Source organism: Capricornis sumatraensis, chromosome 1 (assembly GCF_032405125.1).
Source record: "Capricornis sumatraensis isolate serow.1 chromosome 1, serow.2, whole genome shotgun sequence".
Classification (NCBI taxonomy): Eukaryota; Metazoa; Chordata; class Mammalia; order Artiodactyla; family Bovidae; genus Capricornis; species Capricornis sumatraensis.
This window is the reverse complement of record NC_091069.1, coordinates 91,941,644-91,969,033: the sequence shown is the minus strand read 5'-3', so window position 1 is coordinate 91,969,033 and position 27,390 is coordinate 91,941,644. Positions and strand designations below refer to the sequence as shown.

The following is a 27,390-nucleotide window of genomic DNA, read 5'->3' as shown; positions in this document are numbered from 1 at the left end:
ATCTTACATTAAAGAATTAATTAACAAAATGAATTAATGGATTAATGAATTAATAAAATTTAATTGATTTTTATGGTACTTGCTTTCTGCTGCTAAGTCACTTCAGTCGTGTCCGACTCTGTGCAACCCCAGAGACGGCAGCCCACCAGACTCCCCCGTCCCTGGGATTCTCCAGGCAAGAACACTGGAGTGGGTTGCCATTTCCTTCTCCAATGCCTGAAACTGAAAAGTGAAAGTGAAGTCGCTCAGTCGTGTCCGACCCTCAGCGACCCCATGGACTGCAGCCTTCCAGGCTCCTCCGTCCATGGGATTTTCCAGGCAAGAATACTGGAGTGCGGTGCCATTGCCTTCTCCGACTTGCTTTCTAGTCAGTGCTGAAAAATGCACCACAAAAGGATCGTCTTCTTCGGGGCCTCTGGAGTAAAGGAAACAAAGACAGTGCCGAAGGAAAACCTGCCCACTCTCGTTCCTCTGGCTGCTGTCCTCTCCCCACACTGGCCTCCCAGAACTTGGATGCTGCCACGCGCTTCTCGGAACAGTTCCTTCACCTCTTTCTGACAAGTGACACTGCTCCACAGACTTAAAACCATCTTTATGAGGTGAGCGGACAGAAATACAAGTAAACTATTTATCTCGAGGCACAGCCATATGGCTTATGTTTTAAGAAACTCAGCTTCTTCCCCTATAAAAAAGGAGCTCTGAGAAGGGCTTACTTTCTCTCTCGGAGGGAATTTTTTTTTCCCCTGGGAGGGTAAGGCAAGAATCTGGATTATACAGACCTGGACACCAGGGAAAGGAGGAAACCATTCTGTCAGAAGGCCCCACTCCCAGGACCATTTGCCTCACTTCCCTGTCAACCATGCCCCACTTCCACCCCACTCATCCCAGGAAACCCTACCTTCTTCGCCCCCCCTTCGCTTTCTCTCTCTGTTCTCCTCTCCTCCCAGCCAGCCTGCCAGGTGGAGAGGATGATGGAAATCCTTCACCTGGACTCCAACTACACTGAGCAAAGCCGAGCCCTGTACCCACGAAGGCATTAATATGGTATAATACATACTCTGGCCTTTTCCCAAAGAATATTTCACTCATCCAGACCCTAAGCTGTGGTTAATGGGGAGAAAGAGGACACGATACAGCTCAGTGGACTTATAGAGAAAAAGAGTGAATCTCTTGTTTAGAAATTAAATCTACTCAGTGGCTATTAAATCACCCAAGCACCTACATGACTGTCTGGCACCATGCCTCCTTTATCAAGGGAGAGTATAGATGCTATAAAACAATCAGCAACCTTCTCTAGAAGGTTTTGCTTTACATGTATTGTTACCCTGTGTATTTGCCATGCCTGGACCTCAGCCCACAGCTTAGGAGATAATCAAAAAGCTGGGCAAGAAAGGAAATGACTCCTCACAAATCCATCCCTTCACAAGCCGAGAGTTTTCTCCCTTGCTTCTTGGCGAGTTGTCGTGAGGTTACCACGAGAAGTCAAGACAGTGATTGCAAAACTGTGGGACAGTAAAATCATAGGTTTATTAATTGGTTTTTGAAAGAGTTTAAACCACCTAAATCACTATTTAATCGCAAACTTCTCATTAGCAGTCTTTTCTCCTTCTGAACAAGGCAGAGCCGATGTTGCTCCATGTGAAGGTAAGTGTAGGGAGCGGAGAAAGTTGTGACATTTACTGAACACACGTGTCTTCTCTCCTGCACCTTCATTTTATCAAATAGGTTCAAGATAAGGGCAGCAGCTGGATCCTCCCCACAGAGTGAGGGGAACAGTTTCCCCCAAAGCCCATAACAATCTGTGCATCTGAACTGTGGCACTGCAATTAAGCTCTGGCTATTTTTCTCCTGCAGTAGCTCTTCAGAAATCAGCCCGTAAAGGGCAAGAATAATGTCTAATTCAACACCATGTCCCCACTTCTCACCATTTTCACATCATAAGCATCGATAAGCGATCGCCGAGTATGTTCAGGCCTTAAATCCACACCTATCTAGGAAGGCTCTGCTGGGTCTCTCTTATAAAAGCCTGCTGTGCTTAACGAAAAAAAAAAGACTTCTGACCCTTAAACGGACAAGATAAAACCACCTTGGAAGGCATTTAATACTGAGTTTTAGTGTCTCCATCTGTAACACGAAGGGGTGGGACTAGCTGATGTCCTAAATATGCTTTATCTCTTTAACTCAGAAAGCAAACAAAACATTACAACACCTCCTACAGGTCAGTAGGAAAACATTGCTTCCATGAACGTTTCAGGAAGAGCAAGACAGAGTAGCTGGTTAACTAAGCCAGTACTATTTTAGCCCTGATTTGAAAAGAAAAAACACTCCACCTAAAATAACCATATTTTTGTTGCACTTCAGTGTTAGGAGAGAAGGGAAATATGTTTAGGGATGAGACTTTTATTGTATTCCTTCTGCATGCATATTCTAGACCTAAACAGAGAAAGCGAGTTGAAAGCAATAGCCCTAGAGCACTGAGAATACCTCGGCTATCAAGAGAATATTTAAAATTACATGAAGCTGGGACTTCCCTGGTGGCCCAGGGGTTAAGACTTCCCCTCCCAGTGCCGGGGGTGCTAGTTCCATTCCTGGTCAGGAAGCTAAGAGCCAACATGCCTTGAAGCCAAAAACACCAAAGCATGAGAAACAGTGACAACAGCAACAACAAAACCAAAGCATACACTGGAAGCAATATTGTAATAAATTCAATAAAGACGCTGAAAATGGTCCACATCAAAAAAAATCTAAAAACAAATAAAATTATATGAAGTTAATTCTACCCTATATTTAAATTAAGAAATCATTGTAAACTGTAATTATAAGAGTTTCTTAAATTTCAAACATGTGTATTAGACCTAGGTATAATAAATCAGAGTTGTCCTAAATAAAATTCTAAAGAACACCCTCTAGTGGCAAGAATATGAAACTGCTGAACAGCAGTTTCGTCCTGAGATTGCACACACTGAGCAAATAATAGCTACCATTTATTGAGCATTTAGGAGAAGGCGATGGCACCCCACTCCAGTACCCTTGCCTGGAAAATCCCATGGATGGAAGAGCTTGGTAGGCTGTAGTCCATGGGGTCGCGAAAGGTCAGACACAACTGAGCGACTTCACTTTCACTCTTCACTTTAATGCACCAGAGAAGGAAATGGCAACCCACTCCAGTGTTCTTGCCTGGAGAATCCCAGGGATGGCGGAACCTGGTGGGCTGCCGTCTATGGTGTCACACAGAGTCGGACACGACTGAAGCGACTTAGCAGCAGCAGCATTGAGCATTTATTACAAATCAAGGACTGGTCTGGGTATTATATATAGTGATAAGATAAAGGATCTCATAAAGGCAGTTTTAAGTGTCACAGAGAGAACCAGAAGTCATTTCACAGAGGCCAAGCTACACCTTAAGACTGACTTCACTGAGTGTGTTTTCGCCACTCCCCTGTGTATTCCTGAACACCTGGAGGGCCATCCAGCCTTAGTACATTCTCCTGCACCTTTATTGTACCAGCTTGGAGTTCTCAGCTGTAGTTGACAAGCTCTATAAGTCATATTTCTCTTTTATTTTCAGCTCAGGGCCCTGAATTTCAATTTGGCAAAATAGAGAAGGAAAGAAAGAAAGCAACACTCAGGGGGGGAGAAAAAAAAACACAGAATAAAAGGGAACAAACACAGCTCAACGCCTTAAATATTTATAAGTTTGGGGGTCTTTTAATTTTAAAAAATTACTTATCCATAATTCAAGAGTCATTTAAACAGCAAAAGATGTATGTAAATGATTACATTTTATATTTTCCAGTCATATACATTTTCAGATCTTTTGAGTGTCCTATGTATTTTATCTAGTGAATTTCTGCACTGAGCACTACATCTGATGAAACTGGTGCTCACTTCTCAAAGAGATTTGCTAAAGATTACCAATGCTGGACACAAACCTAGACCTACAGAGACAGATATCATCATGCATTCTGATTAGGAGGGTTCAGTCCCTTCCTTAGAGAGCCCAAAGTTTCGGCATCCACTTGAGGGTGACCCCCCTCCACTGAGGTTGCAAATTCTGATGTCTACCAGCTGACCAGTCCCAGTTCTTGGCAGGCTCCACAGGCCCAGATTCTCCAATGTTCTAAAAGAAACTGGAAAATGAAAAAACTCCTAATTTTTAAATTTTTGAAACTTTTAATGTAAAAAGAAAAAGAAAACCAAACTATGTTAAAACATTGTTGGGGCCAAACAAAGCAGGTTGTCTGCCTAGAGGTGTCCCTCTGGTTGCGAATTCCAGCCTCGTCTCCCAGGACTTCTAAAGACTGAGGTTCAAGGCGCCTCTTGGGGATTCCTTCTTGAACAGATCCTGGGGACTGTGGTGCAGAAACTCCAGAAGGGAAGAGATGCTGGGTGCTTCTGAGATGCTTCACCATCACTGTACACGTCTGGTCAGTGGAAACAGCGTACATTCTAATTCGGTACTTTCCATTGTTTGACACTCATTATTTGGCTATTTCCACCAGTTTCCAGGGCTTCTCTGGTGGCTCAGATGGTAAAGAATCCGCCTGCAATGCAGGAGACCTGGGTTCAGTTCCTGGGTTGGGAAGATCCCCCGGAGAAGGGTATGGCAACCCACTCCAGTATTCTTGCCTGAAGAATCCCCATGGACAGAGGACTCTGGCGGGCTATAGTCCATGGGGTCACAAAGAGACAGACACGACTGAGCAGCTAAGCACATACACACATCAGTTTCCAAACACATGAGAGTTTGTAGTCTATATGCAAAATACTTTCTCCCTCTGTGGTCAACCAGAGCCATCTCTTCTTCTTTGTGGTCATTAAAACCTGACCTTTGATAAAATCCACATCAGTTATCTGTGTTAGCCTATGCATGATATCTCTAATGGGGACTGTGAAATCTTCAGGAAGACAGAGGCACTAAGACAACATACAAATTTGAAATGAGGTTAATGTATTGTTGCATTTTCAGCAGAAGAATGAAGAGAGGGTTCCTCTGCTCAAAGTCTACTTAATCATTTCACATATTTCATAATTAACTAAGGAAAAGGGAGAGGTGAGTAGGTTTTCATTTGGGAGGAGAATTGCTCTGGGTCTGTGCATTTTCAGAATTTAAATTGCTGTTAATTTGTACAGGAGTTAAATGTGTGCTGCTGCTGCCGCCACTAAGTCGCTTCAGTCATGTCCAACTCTGTGAGACCCCATAGAGGGCAGCCCACCAGGCTCCCCCGTCCCTGGGATTCTCCAGGCAAGAACACTGGAGTGGGTTGCCATCCTCCTCCAATGCATGAAAGTGAAAAGTGGAAGTGAAGTCGCTCAGTCGTGTCCCACTCTTAGCGACCCCATGGACTGCAGCCTACCAGGCTCCTCCATCCATGGGATTTGCCAGGCAAGAGTACTGGAGTGGGGTGCCATTGCCTTCTCTGAGTCAAATGTGCACCTTTAATAAATTCTATTAGCAATGCCCTCAATTCAAAGCTTTCTCGACTGCAGAAAGTCTTAACACTGATATAGAGTAGGTATAAAGCCACATGTACTTGCGTCATTCAAAAAAAAAAAACCATTGGAAAGTTTGCACTTTCTAGGAGGGATAGCTAAGAAGCAGATATCTCTGCATTAAAACGTGGGGCCTCATTCTTCAACAGGAGAGCAGCACAGAGACCCCCAAGGGGTTGGGAGGACACACCAGGGGGGCCCATGCAGACTCCTCAGGCCAGCTGCCAGGACACCACACTACTATTACACATACATGGTGCGACTTTAAGAGTTACAGGTTCAGCAGCTTGATGCTTTTCAACAGGATCGTGGGAGCTTTGTTCCCTTGTTCTTTGGTTTCTTTAAAAGATGAATGGAATGAGGGCTCTTCGAGACTTGGGGTAGTCATCAAACATCTTGAGGTAGAATCTAAAAGACAAAAGAGGAATAATTATAAATACAATCAAGCAGTGGTCACTGGTTGAGGTTTGATCTGTTTGAAGTCCCTGTTACAAGTCAGCCTGCAGTTATTCGGAGCCTAACTTTTCCATCTGTCTATTTTCTTCCTCCCTCCAGCATCCTATCTCTTGCAAGTGTTGAAGCTTCTCATGTTGGGAAATAAAAAACAGGAGCCAGAGATCAGCAGTAGTGGCTGTACCACATGGTGAGCATACCTGATGCCACTGAGTTATAGATTTCATATGGTTAAAGTGGGAAATTTTGTTATGTATATTTTACCCAGTAAAGAATATATAATAGCCAGAAAGAAGTACTCAGTGGATTCAACTGAGGCATACAGGAGCAAGAGATCCCAAAGAGCATGGTCAAGGTTAACTCTAGAGAACTGGTCAGGTTCCCAGGTGAACTATCCCTTCACAAGGCCTGGGGGAATGCCAAAAGAAAAAAAAAAAAGTTACCTTGTATTGTCTATTGAATTGTGTGTCCCCTAAAACATAGGCTGAAGTTCTAACTTCCACTACCTGAGAAGGTGACCTTATTTTGAAAATAGGGTCCTTGCAGATATAATTTATTAAGATAAGGTCCTACTGGAGCAAGGGGGGCCCTTAATCCAATATGACTGGTGTTCTCATGAGAAGGGGAAGAAGACACACAGAGACAGACACACAGTGGGGGAAGGCCTTGTGAAGACAGAGGCAGGGATGACAGGGATGCAGCGACAAGCCACGAACACCAAGGAATGCCTGTCCCTGCCAGAAGCTGGGAAGAGACAAGGAAGGACTCTGCCCTCGAGCCTTCAGAGAGAGTGCAGTCCTCCCACACCTTGATTTCAGACTTCTGCCTCCAGAACTGCGAGAGAATACATTTCTGTTCTTTAAGCCGCTCAGTTAGTTCCTCTTTGGGCAGTCAAGGGAGACTAATACATCTTGTAAAAATGGCTTTCTCTTTAAGTGACCAGGCTGTTTTCTTAACTAGTTGAAGCTAGTAGCTCATAAGCTATAATTAAACTAATACACTCTGTTCAAATATCATAGTTTGAAATGGCGGACAAACAGTGTTAATATGTCACAGGAGGTGGCTGGTTTTCCATGCAGTAATGTGGGGTCTGCTGAGCTGCCTTTCACAAACCCCAGTTAGCCTTATAAAAATGACGCCCTCCAGCCTTCCCTCTGAAGCAGTCAACACAGCAGGACAGGGCTTCAGTTTGGATTTTGTTGCTGCACTAGCTAGAACCCTCTGGTAGAACTGCCACCTCCCCTGACCAGGCCCAGCACAGTCCATACTTATCAGTCTTCTACTGACTGCTGCCCTGTCCTTCCAGGGTGGGCAACAGGCCTACCTGAATAGGGCAGAATTATTTCACTGACCCCCTTCCAGGCTGAGGACCCCACCGGTGCCCTTCTCTACCAAGCCCAGGAGGGGGTAGAAATAAGTCATGAGGAGAGTTGCTGTTTCATTCATTTCTAGAAGGTTTCTGCATAAATCCCATTCCAAGGAAAAGAACCCATTCCTAGTCAAGCCTTCAAGACTATGAAATTGATCATTAGCTGGACTAAAATGCCTATGCAGGAGCCTAAAGGTCTCCTTCAGGGCCCTGATTCCAAGCCCGTTCTCCCTCTGGGCATCCTCCCCACTCCCCGCCCCACTATGTGTCCAGGAACAACAGGCTTTCTCTTTTCTCTGGCCCCATTCCAGAAAAGGGACCTGAAACTTGTCTTTAAAGCCTGATAGCAATTTAGTGTGTATTCCTTTCTCTTTCAGTGATGCTTAACTGTTTGTCCCCACCCTATTGCAGGTGCAAGGATTCGGAGGGAGGTGGAAGCTGGTAAAGCTTTAGGCTAGACCGGTAGGTGAATGCTAAGTCTCTTCAGTCATGTCCAGTTCTTTGTGACCCTATGAACTATAGCCTGCCAGGCTCCTCTGTCCACAGAAGGGTCTAGCTCCTGCAGTTCCCGGAATTCCCCAGCAGATGACACAGTCCTGAAAGTGTCCCACACAGGTATCACACCAAATGGTTGACCCTATCTTCCCAGGAGAAATAAACACAGAAAGAATGAAGAGACAGAGCCAAAGCAAAAACATCACCCAGTTGTGCATGTGGCCGGTGATGGAAGTAAAGTCTGATGCTATAAAGAACAACATTGCATAGGAACCTGGAATGTTAGGTCCATGAATCAAGGTAAATTGGAAGTGGTCAAACGGGAGATGGCAAGAGTGAACATTGACAGTTTAGGAATCAGTGAACTAAAATGGACTGAAATGGGTGAATTTAACTCAGATGACCATTATATCTATTACTGTGAGCAAGTATCCCTTAGAAGAAACGGAGTAGCCCTCATAGACAACGAAAGAGCCTGAAATGCAGTTCTTGGGTACAATCTCAAAAATCACAGAATGTCTCTGTTAATTTCCAAGGCAAACCATTCAATATCACAGCAATCCAAGTTTATGCCCCAACAAGCAATGGTGAAGAAGTTGAAGTTGAACAGTTCTATGAAGACCTACAAGACCTTCTAGAACTAACACCCAAAAAAAGATGTCCTTTTTATTATAGGGGACTGGAATGCAAAAGTGGGAAGTAAAAAAATACCTGGAGTAACAGGCAAATTTGGCCTTGGAATACAGAATGAAGCAGGGCCAAGACTAATAGAGTTTTGCAAGTGAACGCACTGGTCATAGCAAACACCCTCTTCCAACAGCACAAGAGAAGACTCTACACATGGACATCACCAGATGGTCAATACCAAAATCAGATTGATTATATTCTTTGCAGCCAAAGATGGAGAAGCTCTATACAGTCAGCAAAACAAGACCCGGAGCTGACTGTGACTCAGATCATGAACTCTTTACTGAAAAATTCAGACTTAAATTGAAGAAAGTAGGGAAAACCACTAGACCATTCAGGTATGACCTCAGTCAAATTCATTATGATTATACAGTGGACGTGACAAATAGATTAAAGGGATTAGATCTGATAGACAGAGTGCCTGAAGAACTATGGATGGAGGTTTGTGACATTGTACAAGAGGCAAGAATCAAGACCATCCCCAAGAAAAAGAAATGTATGAAGCCAAAATGGTTGTCTGAGGAGGCCTTACAAATAGCTGAGAAAAAAAGAGAAGCTAAAGGCAAAGGAGAAAAGGAAAGATATACCCATTTGAATGCAGAGTCCCAAAGAAATGCAAGGAGAGATAAGAAAGTCTTCCTCAGAGATCAATGCAAAGAAATAGAGGAAAACAACAGAATGGGAATGACCAGAGATCTCTTCAAGAAAATTAGAGAGACCAAGGGGACATTTCATGCAAAGATGGGCTCGATAAAGGACAGAAATGGTATGGACCTAACAGAAGCAGAAGATATTCAGAAGAGGTGGTAAGAATATACAGAAGAACTGCACAAAAAAGATCTTCACGACCCAGATAATCACGGATGGTGTGATCACTCACCTAGAGCCAGACATTCTGGAATGCGAAGTCAAGTGGGCCTTAGGAACCATCACTATGAACAAAGCTAGTGGAGGTGATGGAATTCCAGTTGACCTCTTTCAAAGCCTAAAAGATGATGCTTTGAAAGTGCTTCACTCAATATGCCAGCAAATTCGGGAAACTCAGCAGTGGACACAGGACTGGAAAAGGTCAGTTTTCATTTCAATCCCAAAGAAAGGCAATGCCAAAGAATGTTCAAACTACCACACAATTGCACTCATCTCACTCACTAGCAAACTAATGCCCCAAATTCTCCAAGCCAGGCTTCAACAGTATGTGAACCGTGAACTTCCAGATGTTCAAGCTGGATTTAGAAATGTCAGAGGAACCGGAGATCAAATTGCCAACATCCGTTGGATCATGGAAAAAGCAAGAGAGTTCCAGAAAAACATCTACTTCTGCTTTATTGACTATGCCAAAGCCTTTGACTGTATGGATCACAACAAACTGTGGAAAATTCTGAAAGAGATGGGAACACCAGACCACCTTATCTGCCTCCTGAGAAATCTGTATGCAGGTCAAGAGGCAACAGTTAGAATTGGACATGGAACAACAGACTGGTTCCAAATCAGGAAAGAAGTACATATATTGTCACTGTGCTTATTTAACTTATATGCAGAGTACACCATGTGAAATGTCAGGCTGGACAAGGCACAAGCTGGAACCAAGACTGCTGGGAGAAATATCAATAACCTCAGATATGCAGATGACAGCATCCTTTTGATAGAAAGAGAACTAAAGAGGCTCTTGATCAAAGTAAAAAAGTTGGCTTAAAACTCAGCATTCAGAAAACTAAGATCATGGCATATGGTCCCACCGCTTCATGGCAACTACATGGGGAAATAATGGAAAACAGTGAGAGATTTTATTTTCTTGGGCTCCAAAATCACTGCAGATGGTGACTGTAGCCATAAAATTAAAAGACGCTTGCTCCTTAGAAGAAAAGGTATGACCAACCTAGGCAGCATATTAAAAGGCATAGACATTACTTTGCCAACAAAGGTTCTTATAGTCAAAGCTATGGTTTTTCCAATAGTCATGTATGGATGTGAGAGTTGGACTATAAAGAAAACTGAGCACCAAAGAATTGATGCTTTTGAACTGTGGTATTGGAGAAGACACTTGAGAGTCCCTTGGACTGCAAGGGGATCCAACCAGTCATTCCTAAAATTCTGAATATTCATTGGAAGGACTGATGCTGAAGATGAACTCCAATACTTTGGCCTGATGGGAAGAACTGACTCATTGGAAAAGACCTTCATGTTGGGAAAGATTGAAGGCAGGAGGAGAAGGGGACGACAGAGGATGAGATGGTTGGATGGCATCACTGACTCAATGGACATGAGTTTGAGCAAGCTCCAGGAGCTGGTGATAGACAGGGAGGCCTGGCGTGTGGCAGTTCATTGGATCGCAAAGAATCAGACATGACTGAGCAACTGAACTGAACTGAACTGATCTTCTCAGGAAGCCAGCAATGACCTGGGTTTTGATCTATAGAAGGTGGGGGCAGGGGAAGGAGGAGAGTACCAGAATAAACCCTGGTGTATTCGCAGACTCCAAGAAAAGAATTCTCAAGTTTCCAGGGCTCTGCGGTTACCTGAACTGTTAGCACCAAACCTAGAATTAAAAATAGCAGCCACACTAGGCTCAGAGCTAGTGCTTTTCCCCATTGACTCTCCATCCAAACTGTGCCTCAGAACTGCCTGGGAAGCTCTGGAAAGTGTGACCTGGTGTCCCAGCCATGGAACACACTTGGAGAGTGTGGCTCCGGTGAACTGAAGCACCCCTTGTACCTCCTGACTCTTACCTGTAGCCCACAGCCAAACAGCAGCCATCACCAGATAAGCCTGATAGGCGGCCACAGAGCCCGGTCAACTACCTCCCGGGAAAACCAAGTGCTTCTGTCTGGGAAGCCTTCTTCAACAGGTACGTGGCTTCGCAAGTCGCCTCTGTGCCTTGTCCTTGTGGAATTGTGTTTGTTCACAGGAAGGTAAAAAGTGTCACTGCTGCTGCCACCCAGCTAAATTCCAACGTCAGTGAAAACCTGAGACGTCAGAATTGACCCATCTGGGTTATCGTGTCAACCTTACCTTGTTAAAAAATAAATCTTTTCGGTTTCTACATCTGACTCCGTGTTTTAAGAAAAGCCTGTTTGGAGAAGAAAGCTATGTGGATGCTGCCGCCTTAATTGAAAATTTTACCTATGATGATGAAAAGCTCGCAGCCCAAGGAAACAAAGTGAGAAAAATGCAAATGCAAGCGCTGGGAGGGACCAAGAGGCCAGGGCATAGCCGATCCATTCAATGATCTCACCGAGGAAATTGGCTCCAGAAACGTACGTGAACAAGCCACCTGCGTGCGGAAGAATCAAGTCAGTCACCTGCGCTCCATTATTGCCATGTTAGAACCCATCTGCTTTGTTCTAAAACACATAAGGGCACCTAGGTCAAAGGCGGGACTGGAGACTGCCTTCAGAGTCGGGGGAGTTTGGTGGAATCCTCTTGGGGAGAAGGGAAGACAGTGTCGGCATCCTGTAGTCCTCAGAACATCCTGGAAGGATGAGGAGTGACCCGAATCACTGGACGGGCTCCATCCGGACCTCTGGCAACTGCTGGACCACTGGCTCGGGGAAGGATGAGAAAGGAGGAGGGATGAGGTGCAGGAGGTCGGGGCTTGTTTCATTCTGTTAAGTAACATTTCCAGCCACCTCTGACCTCAGACCTTCCCGGGGCACCCACACTGCCTCAGCCCACAGCAGGTCCACCATCACACAAAGTGAAACAGCACACTATGTGAAAACAATAAAAGCCTGGATTGAAGTGAGCGGCAGTCTGATTCTCCTTTGGTGTTTGCCCTCCCACTTCTGCAAAGCAGTACACTCTGTTCAAGTTTAAGTTCAGAGTGGGAGCTGCAGGGTTTTTCCCTCCTGGAGACTGGTGAAGTCCGTTTCTATTGATTTTAAAGGTTTCCTTTTCTATCCAACCACTATTTCTGATCTCTAAACTGTATCTATAAATCAACACATTTCTAATGATAGGAAATACATTTGCATTCAATATTTCTGCCCCACACTAACCTGGGAAAGCTTCACCCAAAACGATTTTTTTCCCCATACTTATACAAAGAATATTTTGTTTTTCAACCATTATCTAATATAACTTAATATTGGGTTGGCCAAAAGTTCACTCAGGTTTTTTGTAAGGTGCTACAGAAAAATTCAAATGAACTTTTTGGCCAACCCAATTGTTGGAAACTAATCTTGACAATCTAGCTTTCAAGAATTTTCTCTGCTCTTCTCTATTTGTCTAGTTACTGAGTGAAGACTTAAAAAATAAAAGACCCTTAAAGTTATCTTCCTTAAGGATGATACTGCATCAGCAGTTCCTGGCCTATAACTCCCCAGGCCCCAGGAAGAACTACTGGCTGATTGCAAAGGGTCTATGAATAGTCTGTGAATATAGCAAATAGTATACTTCAGCCTACAGTATTGTTTTTGTTGGATGTAGATACTGAAAGGATGTTGCTGCTGCTAAGTCGCTTCAGTCGTGTCCGACTCTGTGTAACCCCATAGATGGCAGCCCACCAGGCTCCCCCGTCCCTGAGATTCTCCAGGCAAGAACACTGGAGTGGGTTACCATTTCCTTCTCCAATGCATGAAACTGAAAAGTTAAAGTGAAGTCGCTCAGTCGTGTCTGACTCGTAGCGACCCCATGGACTGCAGCCTACCAGGCTCCTCCGTCATGGGATTTTCCAGGCAAGAGTACTACAGTGGGGTGCCATTGTCTTCTCTGGAAAGGATGTTCAGTTCAGTTCAGTTGCTCAGTCGTGTCCAACTCTTTGCGACCCCATGAATCGCAGCACGCCAGGCCTCTCTGTCCATCACCAACTCCCGGAGTTCACTCAGACTCGCGTCCCTCGAGTCAGTGATGCCATCCAGCCATTTCATCCTCTGTCGTCCCCTTCTCCTCCTGCCCCCAATCCCTCCCAGCATCAAAGTCTTTTCCAATGAATCAACTCTTTGCATGAGGTGGCCAAAGTACTGGAGTTCCAGCTTTAGCATCATTCCTTCCAAAGAAATCCCAGGGTTGATCTCTTTCAGAATGGACTGGTTGGATCTCCTTGCAGTCCAAGGGACTCTCAAGAGTCTTCTCCAACACCACAGTTCAAAAGCATTAGCCACAGTCAAATTCATTTAAGTTGCTGAATTCAAAGTTAGCTTTGTCATTATTTTTTAATCATAGATTAATCAGTGGATATTAGTATGTGCTAACATTATGTTATAATTCAGTAATTTTTCAATGTAAATAAAGGGTTGTGTTTCAGAGAAGGCAATGGCACCCCATTCCAGTACTTTTGCCTGGAAAATCCCATGGAGGAGCCTGATAGGCTGCAGTCCATGGGGTCGAAAGTGAACAACTTCACTTTCACTTTTCACTTTCATGCATTGGAGAAGGAAATGGCAGCCCACTCCAGTGTTCTTGCCTGGAGAATCCCAGGGACAGGGGAGCCTGGTGGGCGCCCATCTATGGGGTTACACAGAGTCGGACATGACCGAAGCAGCTTAGTAGCAAAGGGTTGTGTTTACATCAAAAAGGGTAGGAGCCACTGACCTACACAAATATTCACCTAAAAAAGTTGGAGAATCACTTGGGTGAATTCACTCCCACCTGCTTATATGTCAACCTCACACCCTGGTTACTTGGGAACAGTTAGACCTTCAAATATTCTGCACTTTTATCTCTGAAAATGCACTTGTAAGGCTTCCCATCCTAAGTTTTGATGAAGTAAATATGGTTCTCTACATCTTTAAGAACACACAAGTGGCAGGAAATAAACAAATGCTACCCCCTGACTACTCACTAGTTAAGTCTAGTGAGACTTCTTGAAGAGGACAAATGTGTTGGTTGTGCACGATATGGCTTTATTTGCTAACCTAGGAAAGATCTGCACTCTACATACAAATGATTGTTAATTTCTTGTGTCATCTTGACTGGGCCTTGTGGTGCCCAGATACTTGATTGATCATTATTTCCGGGTATGTCTGTGACAGTGTCTGGATCAAATTAACAGTTGAGTCAACAGACTGAGTAAAGCAGATTGTCTCCCCACCCCACGCCCAGACCCCAGATTGAGAGGCATCAATCCTCTGGAGTCTTGAACGAAACAAAAATCGGCTGAGGGAGAATTTGATCTCCAGTTTTGAGCTGAACATTGGTTTCCTGCACTCAGACTGGAACTTACACGGAAGCTCTCCTAGTTCTCAGGCCTTGAGAATTAGAAATTACACTACCTATTCTCTGGGGACTCCACGTTGGAGATGGCAGATTCTGGGATTTCTCAACCTCCACAGCCATGTGAGCCAATTCCTCATAAAAAATTTCTTTTTTTATCCGTTGTGTGTGTGTGTGTGTGTGTGTGTGTGTGTGTGTGTGTGTGTGTTTAGTCATGTCCGACTCTTTTGCAACCCCATGACTATAGCCTACCAGGGTCCTCTGTCTGTGAGATTTTTCCAGGCAAGAATACTGGAGTAGGTTGCCATTGCCTCATCAAGGAGGTTGCCATTTCCTCCTTCCAGGCCTAGGAATTAAACCCCTGTCCTCCTGTGACTCCTGCATTGGCAGGTGGATTCTTTACCACTGAGCCACCTGGGAAGCCTATATTCAGTTGGTTCTACTTCTCTGGAGAACCCTAATACAGCACATGATAAACAGCAACTAAGAGACTGCCTACTTCCCCCGACCCCAAACCCCACACTCCCCACACTGAGGGTATCATGATCATGAACCTTCCTGGGGGCTCTTCTCTTGCTCTTTCAGGTTCAGACCAGGAACACAAATGTATTGTGGGGCAGGAGGGGACATGGGGGAGAAGTCAGGGAACTGCTGGGATAGATTGCATCATCTGTGCCCTCTCTTTTGTTACTCATAGTGAAATTCCTGGGACAGGCTCTCAAGGAAGAGTGAGAATCTGGAGGGCAGGGGAGACATTACCTTGTGGAATCCTATAGGTGATTTCTCCAGGCTTCCTGAGCTGGCGCAATATATAGTCACTGTGAATGTTGATTCCCATTCCCAAAATGAATAAGAAGATACCTTGGCAAAGAAGAGAGGGAGAAGTTAACCATGTGTGCTGTTTTTGGTGTTTTCTCACAATCAAAGTGTTTTGTGGTTTGGTTTTTTTCGTTTGTTTGGTTTGGTTGTTTTCTAAAAAGTGAAGGGAAGGGCATTTGACCTCATATTCTAAGAATGCTACTAAAGCGAGAAAGGAGGGAGGGAGCAACGTACCCTGGTCCCAAATTTGAATGAAAGAGCTATGCTGTTTCTAAGCCAAAAGACTGAAAATGCACAGTGTCAGGTGATAGAGATGAGTGAGAGAGGAGAGGGAGCCCCCACCATCATCCAACATTTAAACAAATAAGTACATAAGCAAATAAATGAATGAATAAACAGCAAGCCTTCAGCTCATTCAAAAACAATCAAACCATGGTCAGCAAACTTAACCACCAATTCGAATCCCTCCTCCTTGGCCACCCCCACTCTATAGGCTGGAAGGCTGAGAAGAGGTCTTGTGACCTAGTTCTGCTGAGACGGTATAAAGGAAAGATTTCTGGCGGTTTCCTTGGAACTCTTTTGCTTTTCTGATAAAGGGAGCAGGTGGGACCAGTGCCTCTACCGCCTCCCTCTTTCTTCATTGCTAGGTGTGATGCCTGGAGCTACAGGAAATGTCTTGCAACCATGTGGTGACTGTCACGAGGACATGAGATAAATATGTTCAGAACAGTGGAGCAGAAAGTGCCTGGGATCTTAGTGACACCAGGAAGCAGCTGAAGGAATGCAGAAACCACCTACCTTTGGACAATCTTGTTATGTGAGAAATATAAATTCTTGATTATTTAAGTTACTAAGAGTTGGTTTAAAGCTCAACATTCAGAAAACTAAGATCATGGCATCCAGTCCCATCATGGCAAATAGATGGGAAAACAGAGGAAACAATGGCTGACTTTATTTTGGGGGGCTCCAGAATCACTGCAGATGGTGATTGCAGCCATGAAATTAAAAGACACTTACTCCTTGGAAGGAAAGTTATGACCAACCTAGACAGCATATTAAAAAGCAGAGACATTACTTTGCTGACAAAGGTCCATATAGAAAACCAAGGCTATGGTTTTCTCAGTGGTCATGTATGGATGTGAGAGAAAGCTGAGCGCCAAAGAATTGATGCTTTCGAACTGTGGTGTTGGAGAAGACTCTTGAGAGTCCCTTGGACTGCAAGGAGATCCAACCAGTCCATCCTAAAGGAGATCAGTCCTGGGTGTTCATTGGAGGCACTGATGTTGAAGTTGAAACTCTAATACTTTGGCCACCTGATGTGAAGAGTTGACTCATTTGAAAAGACCTTGATGCTGAGAAAGATCAAGGACAGGAGGAGAAGGGGACAATAGAGGATGAGATGTTTGGATGGGCTCACCGACTCAATGAACATGAGTTTGGGTGAACTCCAAGAGTTGGTGATGGACAGGGAGGCCTGGCGTGCTGCAATTCATGGGGTTGGAAAGAGTCGGACACAACTGAGCGACTGAACTGAACTGAAGAGTTGATTTTCTGTGACTTATTGCTCAGAGTACTACTGACTGATATATCTACTCTTGTGGAAGTAGTTAGAGAGCTTGGCACCTAGCAAACTGATTTTCACACTGCACACTCCTCTTCCCCATTCACAGGCACAGAAAAGTCTGAGATGAGGAGAGCCAGGACTGTGTACGTTAGGTCTTATGCCATAGATCCCCAAGCCCAGCTCTCAGCCAAGTGTATGTGTGCTGATCAAATTACAACAGGCAAAAAGCAAGAACATTTGAATTAAAAGCAGTCATATCTACTCTCACCTCACTTGCTATGATATGAAACATTTTCAATCTTGTCTAGTCCAAAGATTATTATCCTGGAGGGAAGGGACACCAGTGGAGGGAGCGCAGAGGATGGGATAGGGGCGGAATAGCACACACAGCAATGAAAAAGCAGGCACCTTCGATCTGATGTCTGTGTGTCCCTGGACAAGTCACTTAACTTCTCTGAGCCTCAGCTTTCTTATCTGTAAAATGTAGATTCTAATAGCACCTATCTTACAAGGATAATATGAGATTCATTCACATGTTTACTCTTTCATTCATTTATTCAAATAACAGTTGCTGAGTTCTTACTAGGTACCAAGCACTGTCTTAAACACCAGGGATGTAGTAGTGAGAAAAGCAGTCAAGGTGTCTGTTCTCACAGAGATTACATTTCAGTGGAGAAACACAGAAATGAATTAAAATAATGAAAAAATTTAAATCACATATCACTACAAAGCAGAAAATCAAAGTAGGATGATGAAACAGAGAGTGAATTGGGGTGGAGAGGAGGTGTCCCTACTTTAGATGAGGTCAATATGGAAAGCTTTTCTGAAGATTTGGCATCTGCCCTATGGTTTGAATAATGAGAATACAAAGATCAGTATTTGCGGGGAGAGCTTTCTGGTGGAGGAACTAACAGATGCAAAGGTCCTAAGGATAGTATGGGTTTAGTATGTCTAGGAAACAGAAGGAAGGTGCTGAAGTTAATGCTTTAAGTTAGATGGTGGGAGGTGGGTGATGAGGAGATGAGAATAGGGTGATAATTTCAAAATTTCATTGGGCTCTATGGGCCACAGTGAGAAGCTCAGATTTTTAAGAGCAACAGGAAGCCACTGGCAGGTTTTAAGCAGGGGAGAATAGGATCTGATCTCAGTTTATTACAAAAGAAGTACATATGTCTTTTGGAAGATGAAATGCTTATTAGCAAAGATAAGAAAAACAAGACACTTTGTTCCTACCACCAATAAACACCTTGGTGCATATCCTTGAGATCTTCATCTTATGTAATACCTCGGCATATTTCAGTTTCCATGATATTCCCAAAACTCTGCTTCTAGCTAGTTCGTGTAAACCAAAGTTCAAAATAGGCACACATCTAACATCTGGTCATTACATCCTTTAAGGACATTTATATTTAGCCCAGATCCCTACCTTTTATTTTTTTTCAGGACACTGACTTCTTAAAAAGACTGAACAGTTCAGTTCAGATCAGTTGCTTAGTCCTGCCGATACTTTGCGACCCCATAGACTGCAGCACGCCAGGCTCCCCTGTCCATCACAAGGTCCCAGAGCATGCTCAAACTCAGGTCCATCGAGCTGGTGATGCCATCCAACCATCTCATCCTCTGTCGTCCCCTTCTCCTCCTGCCTTCAGTCTTTCCCAGCATCAGGGTCTTCTCCAAGGAGTCAGCTCTTCCCATCAGGTGGCCAAAGTACTGGCGTTTCAGCTTCAGCATCAGCCCTTCCAATGAATATTCAGGACTGATTCCTTTAGGATGGACTGGTTGGATCTCCTTGTAGTCCAAGGGACTCTCAAGAGTCTTCTCCAACACCGCAGTACAAAAGCATCAATTTTTCAGTGCTTAACTGTGGAAAATTCTGAAAGAGATGGGAATACCAGACCACCTAACCTGCCTCTTGAGAAATCTGTATGCAGGTCAGGAAGCAACAGTTAGAACTGGACATGGAACAACAGACTGGTTCCAAACAGGAAAAGGAGTCTGTCAAGGCTGTATATTCTCACCCTGCTTATTTAACTTCTATGCAGAGTACATCATGAGAAATCCTGGACTGGAAGAAACACAAGCTGGAATCAAGATTGCTGGGAGAAATATCAATAACCTCAGATATGCAGATGATATCACCCTTATGCCAGAAAGTGAAGAGGAGCTAAAAAGCCTCTTGATGAAAGTGAAAGAGGAGAGTGAAAAAGTTGGCTTAAAGCTCAACATTCAGAAAACGAAGATCATGGCATCCAGTCCCATCACTTCATGGGAAATAGATGGGGAAACAGTGGAAACAGTGTCAGACTTTATTTTTTGGGGCTCCAAAATCACTGCAGATGGTGACTGCAGCCATGAAATTAAAAGACGCTTACTCCTTGGAAGAAAAGTTATGAGCATCCTAGATAGCATATTCAAAAGCAGAGACATTACTTTGCTGACTAAGGTCCGTCTAGTCAAGGCTATGGTTTTTCCTGTGGTCATGTATGGATGTGAGAGTTGGACTGTGAAGAAGGCTGAGCGCCAAAGAATTGATGCTTTTGAACTGTGGTGTTGGAGAAGACTCTTGAGAGTCCCTTGGACTGCAGGGAGATCCAACCAGTCCTTTCTGAAGGAGATCAGCCCTGGGATTTCTTTGGAAGGAATGACGCTAAAGCTGAAGCTCCAGTACTTTGGCCACCTCATGCGAAGAGTTGACTCATTGGGAAAGACTCTGATGCTGGGAGGGATTGGGGGCAGGAGGAGAAGGGGACGACCGAGGATGAGAAGGCTGGATGGCATCCCTGACTCGATGGACATGAGTCTGAGTGAACTCCAGGAAATGGTGATGGACAGGAAGGCCTGGTGTGCTGCGATTCATGGGGTCGCAAAGAGTCGGACACGACTGAGTGACTGAACTGAACTAAACTGAACTTTATAATCCAACTCTCACATCCATACATGACTATTGGAAAAACCATAGCTTTGACTAGATGAACATTTGTTGGCAAAGTAATGTCTCTGCTTTTTAATATGCTGTCTAGGTTGGTCATAGCTTTTCTTCCAAGGAGGAAGCATCTTTTAATTTTATGGCTGCAGTCACCATCTGCAGTGATTTTGGAGCCCAAGAAAATAAAGTTTCTCACTCTTTTCCATTGTTTCCCCATCTATGCCATGAAGTGATGGGACCATATGCCATGATCTTAGTTTTCTGAATGCTGAGTTTTAAGCCAACTTTTTCACTCTTCTCTTTCACTTTCATCAAGAGGGTCTTTAGTTCTTCTTCTCTTTCTGACATAAGGGTGGTGTCATCTGTGTATTGAGGTTATTGATATTTCTCCCAGCAATCTTGATTCCAGCTTGTGCCTTGTCCAGCCTGACATTTCACATGGTGTACTCTGCATAAGTTAAATAAGCAGGGTGACAATATACATACTTCTTTGTCGATTTGGAACCAGTCTGCTATTCCACGTTCAGTTCTAACTGTTGCTTCTTGACCTGCATACAGATTTCTCAGGAGGCAGGAAAGGTGGTCTGGTGTTTCCATCTCTTGAAGAATTTTCCAGTTTGTTGTGATCCACACAGTCAAAGACTTTGGCATAGTCAAGAAAGCAGAAGTAGATGTTTTTCTGGAACTCTCTTGCTTTTTTGATGATCCAGCAGATGTTGGCCATTTGATCTCTGGTTCCTCTGCCATTTCTAAATCCAACTTGAACATCTGGAAGTTCACAGTTCACATACTGTTGAAGCCTGGCTTGGAGAATTTTGAGCATTAGTTTGCTATTGTGTGACATGAGTGCAATTGTGTGGTAGTCTGAGCATTCTTTGGCATCGCCTTTCTTTGGGATTGGAATGAAAACACCTTTTCCAGTCCTGTGGCCTCTGCTGTTTCCCAAATATGCTGGCATACTGAGTCAAGCACTTTCACAGCATCACCTTCTAGGCTTTGAAAGAGGTCAACTGGAATTCCATCACCTCCACTAGCTTTGTTCGTAGTGATGCTTCCTAAGGCCCATTTGACTTTGCATTCCAGAATGTCTAGCTCTAGGTAAGTGATCACACCATTGTGGTTATCTGGGTCATGAAGAACTTTTTTGTATAGTTCTTCTGTATATTCTTGCTACCTCGTCTTAATATCTTCTGCTTCTGTTAGGTCCAGACCATTTCTGTCCTTTATTGTGCCCATGTTTGCATGAAATGTCCCCTTGGTCTCACTAATTTTCTTGAAGAGATCTCTGGTCATTCCCATTCTACTGTTTTCCTCTATTTCTTTGCACTCATCACTGAGGAAGGCTTTCTTATCTCTCCTTGCTATTCTTTGGAACTCTACATTCAGATGGGTATATCTTTCTTTTTCTCCTTTGCCTTTCGCTTCTCTTCTTTTCTCAGCTATTTGTAAGGCCTCCTCAGACAATCATTTTGCCTTCTTGCATTTCTTTTCCTTCAGGATGGTCTTGATCTCTGCCTCTTGTACAATGTCACAAACCTCCATCCATAGTTCTTCAGGCACTCTATCAGATCTAATCCCTTTAATCTATTTGTCATGTCCACTGTATAATAAGGTTATGCCTGAATGGTCTAGTGGTTTTCCCTGCTTTCTTCAATTTAAGTCTGAATTTTTCAGTAAGGAGTTCATGATCTGAGCCACAGTCAGCTCCAGGTCTTGTTTTGCTGACTGTATAGAATGTCTCCATCTTTGGCTGCAAAGAATATAATCAATCTGATTTTGGTATTGACCATCTGGTGATGTTCACATGTAGAGTTTTCTCTTGTGCTATTGGAAGAGGGTGTTTGCTATGACCAGTGCGTTCACTTGGCAAAACTCTGTTAGCCTTTGCCCTGCTTCATTTTGTAGTCCAAGGCCAAAGTTGCCTGTTACTCCAGGTATTTCTTGACTTCCTACTTTTGCATTCTAGTCCCCTATGATGAAAAGGACACTTTTTAGGTGTTAGTTCTAGAAGGTCTTGTAGGTCTTCATAGAACTGTTCAACTTCAACTTCTTCACCATTGCTTGTTGGGGCATAGACTTGGATTACTTTGATATTGAATGGTTTGCCTTGGAAACGAACAGAGACATTCTGTCATTTTAAGATTGTATCCAAGAACTGCATTTCGGGCTCTTTTGTTGACTATGATGGCTAGTCCTTTTCTTCTAAGGGATTCTTCACAATAGTAGATATAATGGTCATCTGAATTAAATTCACCCATTCCAGTCCATTTTAGTTCACTGATTCCTAAAATGTCGATGCTCACTCTTGCCATCTCCTGTTTGACCACTTCCAATATACCTTGATTCACAGATGTAACATTCCAGGTTCCTATGCAATATTGTTCTTTACAGCATCGGACTTTGTTTCCCATCACCAGTCACATCCACAACTGGGCTTTTTTTTTTTTCATTTTGGCTCCATATCTTAATTCTTTCTGGAGTTACTTCTCCACTCTTCCCCAGTAGCATATTGGGCACATACCAATGTGGGGAGTTCATCTTTCAGTGTCCTATCTTTTTACCTTTTCATACTGTTCATGGGGTTCTCAAGGCAAGAATACTGAAGTGGTTTCCCATTCTCTTCTCCAGTGGGCCACGTTTTGTCAGAACTCTCCACCATGACCCGTCCGTCTTGAATGACCTTGTAGGGCATGGATCATAGTCTCATTGAGTTAGACAGGGTTGTTGTCCATGTGATCAGTTTGATTAGTTTTCTGTGATATTGGTCTTCATTCTGACTGCCCTCTAATCGATAAGGATAAGAGACTTATGGAAGCTTCCTGATGGGAGAGACTGACTGTGGGGGAAACTGGGTCTCATTCTGATGGGCAGGGCCATGCTCAGTAAATCTTTAATCCAATTTTCTATTGATAGGTGGAGCTCTGTTCCCTTCCTGTTGTTTGACCTGAGACCAAACTATGGTGGAGGTAATGAAGATAATGGTGACCTCCTTCAAAAGGTCCCGTGCAAGCACTGCCACATTCAGTGCCCCTGACACTGCTACAGGCCACCCCTGACCCACACCTCTGCTGGAGATTGCTGGACACTCACGGGCAAGTCTGGGTCAGTCTCTTGTGGGGTCACTGCTCCTTTCTTCTGGGTCCTGGTGCACACAAGGTTTTGTCTGAGCCCTCCAAGTGCCTCTGGTGGATATGGGGTTTGATTCTAAATGCGATTTCACCCTTCCTACCATCTTTCTGGGGCTTCTCCTTTGCCCTTGGACGTGGGGTATCTTTTTTTGGTGGGATCCAACATTCTCCTGTCCATGGTTGTTCAGCCACAAGTTTTAATTTTGGAGTTCTCGCAGGAGAAGATGAGTGCATGTCTTTCTACTCCACCATCTTGGATAAATTCCTCAAAGACTGGACAGTGGTCCCTCAAATGTCCTCCTTTCTAGATAAGACTGGCTTATTTCCTCATGGTGGCATTTAACTTATTTCTTTATTCTCTATATTTCCTATAAATTGGCATAAATCACTTTCCTTGTGGTTATGGTACCAGTTTAATAACCATACAATTAGGTACATTTATTTATTTATTTGTTCTCAATGTTGAGGAACTTCATGTGGATTTTTAATTAAGTTATGAAGTTTCATGATTTAAAGGACAAAGCTATCTTAAAAGAAGATTTCTGCCCACCATCCCATTCTCTTTAAACCCTAGAGATACTCTTTTTAAAAAATAGTTTCTTTTTTTATCAATCCAGTATTTCCTCTTCCACTTTTAAATACACACAAACAGTGTCCTATTTCTACACAAAAAGCAGCATGGTGTATACACTATGCACACTTTATTTTTACTTAACCATGTGTTCTAGAGATGTCTCCACGTGAAAGAGACATTCTTTGCTTTCGTTTTGCTTTGGTTATTTTTCTGAGGCTTCAGAATATTCTATTATGTGCAATACCAGTATTCATACAACCAATGCTCTGGCTATCCGTGTGTTCAAATATTCGCTCTGACTGCTGTGTGGAGGAGGGCCTACTGAAGGCCAGGACTTGAAGTAGGAAGCTTAACTTAAAGGTCACTGTGGCAGTCCAGGCAAGAGGTCATCCTTGTTCAGACCAGGATGAAGTTAGTGTGGTCATGGAGAACTGAGCTCAGTTGACACATGTTTTAGAACTAGAGGGAGCTGTTCTAAGCTGATGGAGAGAAGATGCGTGATGTAAAGAGAAGGACTAAGGATAATCTCTGCCTTTTTTCCTTTGAGCAAGAATAATGCACAAACAGTTGAACCTTTACTTTATTAAAAAAAAAAAACTTTAGTTCCTCTTGCAGATAATGAAAAATATTCAAGGATCATTGTTTTCTACTATTTTAGATAGGTGGTCAAGAAAGTCTCAATGAAGAGATGTAAACTGACAGAGACCTAAATAAAAGGAGGGACCAGTAGGGTTGAGCATTCCAGACAGAGGGTATAGTCTATAGAGCAGCTCTGGGCCAGGACAAACCTGACCATTTCAGGTCCAGCAGGAAGGCCACTGAGGCTACAGGACAGTGAACAAGATGGATGGAGATAGGAAGCGAAGTCAGGCCAGGATCAAGAACATTTGGGTTTCACAGGCAGTGGTAAGGAATTTGTATTTTATCTTGAGAGTAACAGAAATGCATTGGAAGATTTTGAGATGGGGAATGCCATAGTGTTTTTAAAAGATCTCTCTGGCTGCTGTACAGGGAAAAGACCAGTGTGGAGATGGTCATGGTAGGGGAAGGGGAATAGAATCCTTGAGTGTTTATTATAATAGGATGGGGAGAAGTGATGGTGATATAGCCTGTAGAAAGAGGCATTAACTAGGGTGTTAACTAGGGTGTGGGTTAGAAGCAGTCAGGTTTACTTACCCAGGCTAAACCGTATGTCTGTGTACCACTCAGCAGGGTATTCAGCACAGTAAACCAGATAGTAGCCTTGGAGGAGTCCATTTCCCATGCAGAAGACAAAGCCTCTGAAAAGGAATACAACTGGAAACGGCCTCCCTCTAGTGAGCAGTGAATAAACAAATGTCCTGGGGTATACGGGGGAGAAAGGTCAGGATCCATTGTTAAAAAGATATCAAGCAATGAGATGAAACAACAGGCAATCTCATTAAACCCATTTTTAAAAACCATTTCCCTTAAATGGATGCAATGAGAGACATTACTATTAATATCTAGTTCTGTGTGTGTTAGTAGCTCAGATGTGTCCAACTTTTTGTGATCCCATAGACTGTAGCCCACGAGGCTCCTTAGTCCATGGATTTCTCCAGGCAAGAATACTGGAGTGGTTGTCATTCCCTTCTCCAAGTGATTTTCCCAACCATGGATGAAACCCAGGTCTTCCACATTGCAGGCAGATTCTTTACCATGTAAGCCACCAGGACTTGTAATAGCTGGTTCTAGAGCAATCATCTATGCTATGATTTGTCTTGTTTCATTAAAATTCATAGTAGCCATCATTACAACAGCTTTGAAAGGCAAATTTCACCTTTATAAATTAATAAATTCAATCCTGTAAACCCAGAACTGGAAATCATCTTTGTATAGATCTAGAAGTGAAATCCAGATTGTATTGGAGGGATACAGCCAGGCTTAGCCCATGCAGCAGTGCGATGGAATTTTTATAGCAGCCATACAATCATACGGCTTTCCATATGTCTCTCTAGTATTATTTAACTCCTGGTATTATAGCATTCCCCAGAAAGTGGGCTGCAGATCCCGTAAAGAAAAATAAATAAGAGATTCCTCTAAATGCTAGGAACTGTGAATATAGGGGAATCCAGGAGGACATTAAAAAATAAAAATAAGTTCAAAATAAAAATTTGCCCAAGATATAATGCTAAATACCAAACATCAAACTACATCATGCTTTTTATTTTTCTCCCTTGATGGTGCAATATAACCATCATACAGTTTATAAACCTATATTAATAGATTTATAAATTACTATCAAATATACACCCATAAAGTCATTAACCAAATCAAGAAATGGAACATGGCCATCACCCAGAAGCCTCCTATAGGTTCTTCCTGTTAACAGTACCACCATCACACAAGAGGTAACCACCACCCTGATTCCTGTAATAATCATGTCTTTCGCTTCTTTACAATTTTGCCTCATTTGCATGCACCCCTAAAAATATACTTTGCTCACATTTAATTCCATATGAAAGGAAACACATCATTACGTTTCTAAGACTGAAGCATGTCATTGTGTGTAGCTATAGTTAATTAATTTTCATTGTTGTATATTATTGTCATGTGTGAGAATATATCACATGTATTTATCTATTTTACTTTGATGCATATGTGGGTTGCTTGCATAGTGTTTTATGTATTCAAAGATTATTTTCCCATTATTTTAATGATTTTTCACTTTATGTTTAAACCTTTGGAATTTATTTTGTTGCAAGAAGTTAGATAAAAATCAAATGCAATTTTTTCCTCTAATGCTAGTAAATATACTAAATATCTCTTTCCCACTGACACACGTTGCCATTGGTTGTGTCACACATTGCCATTGTTGTTCAGTCGCTAAATTGTGTCTGACTCTTTGTGACCCTATAGACTGCAGCACACCAGGCTCACCTGTCCTTCACTATCTCCCAGAGTTTGCAAAACTCATGTCCATTCTGTCTGATGATACCATCCAACCATCTCATCCTCTGTCACCCCCATCTCCTCACGCCCTCCATCTTTCCTAGCATCAAGGTCTTTTCCAGTGAGTCAATTCTTCGCATCAAGTGGCCAAAGTACTGGAGCTTCAGCTTCAGCACTAGTCCTTCCAATGAATATTTAGGGTTGATTTCCTTTAGGATTGACTGGTTTGATCTCCTTCTTGTCCAAGAGACTTTCAGGAACTCTTCTCCAGCACAACAGTTCAAAAGCATCAATTTTTTAGTGCTCAGCTTTCTTTATGATCCAATACGCACATCTGAACATGACTACTGGAAAAACCATAGCTTTGACTATTATGGACTTTTATCAGCAAGGTGATATCTCTTCTTTTTATTATGCTGTCAAGGTTTGTCATAGCTTTTCTTCCAAGGAACAAGCATCTTTTAATTTCATGGCTGCAGTCACTGTTTGCTGTGATTTTGGAGCCTAAGAAAATATATTCTGCCACTGTTCCCATTTTTCCCCATCTATCTGCTATGAAGTGATGTCCCATCACTGGGGAAATAGTGGCTGACTTTATTTTTTTGGGCTCCAACATCACTGCAGATGGTGATTGCAGCCATGAAATTAAAAGATGCTTACTCCTTGGAAGGAAAGTTATGACCAGCCTAGACAGCATATTAAAAAGCAGAGACATTACTTTGCCAACAAAGGTCCATCTAGTCAAAGCTATGGTTTTTCCAGTAGTCATGTATGAATGTGAGAGTTGGATTATAAAGAAAGCTGAGCACCAAAGAACTGATG

General features: G+C 43.1%; 1 protein-coding gene across 1 annotated transcript in view; it reads right to left on the bottom strand.

Annotated features, from left to right (window-relative positions):
* Nucleotides 1-5,834: 5,834 nt before the first annotated feature.
* SRD5A2 (steroid 5 alpha-reductase 2) overlaps nt 5,835-27,390 on the bottom strand; it is a 46,679-nt gene continuing 25,123 nt past the window's right edge. The window contains exons 2-5 of the mRNA XM_068988814.1: nt 24,835-24,998; nt 15,407-15,508; nt 11,618-11,768; nt 5,835-5,901 (exon numbers count right to left, since the gene is read on the bottom strand). Coding sequence (XP_068844915.1) covers nt 5,835-5,901; nt 11,618-11,768; nt 15,407-15,508; nt 24,835-24,998 — 484 coding nt within the window. The remainder of the gene's footprint in view (nt 5,902-11,617; nt 11,769-15,406; nt 15,509-24,834; nt 24,999-27,390) is intronic.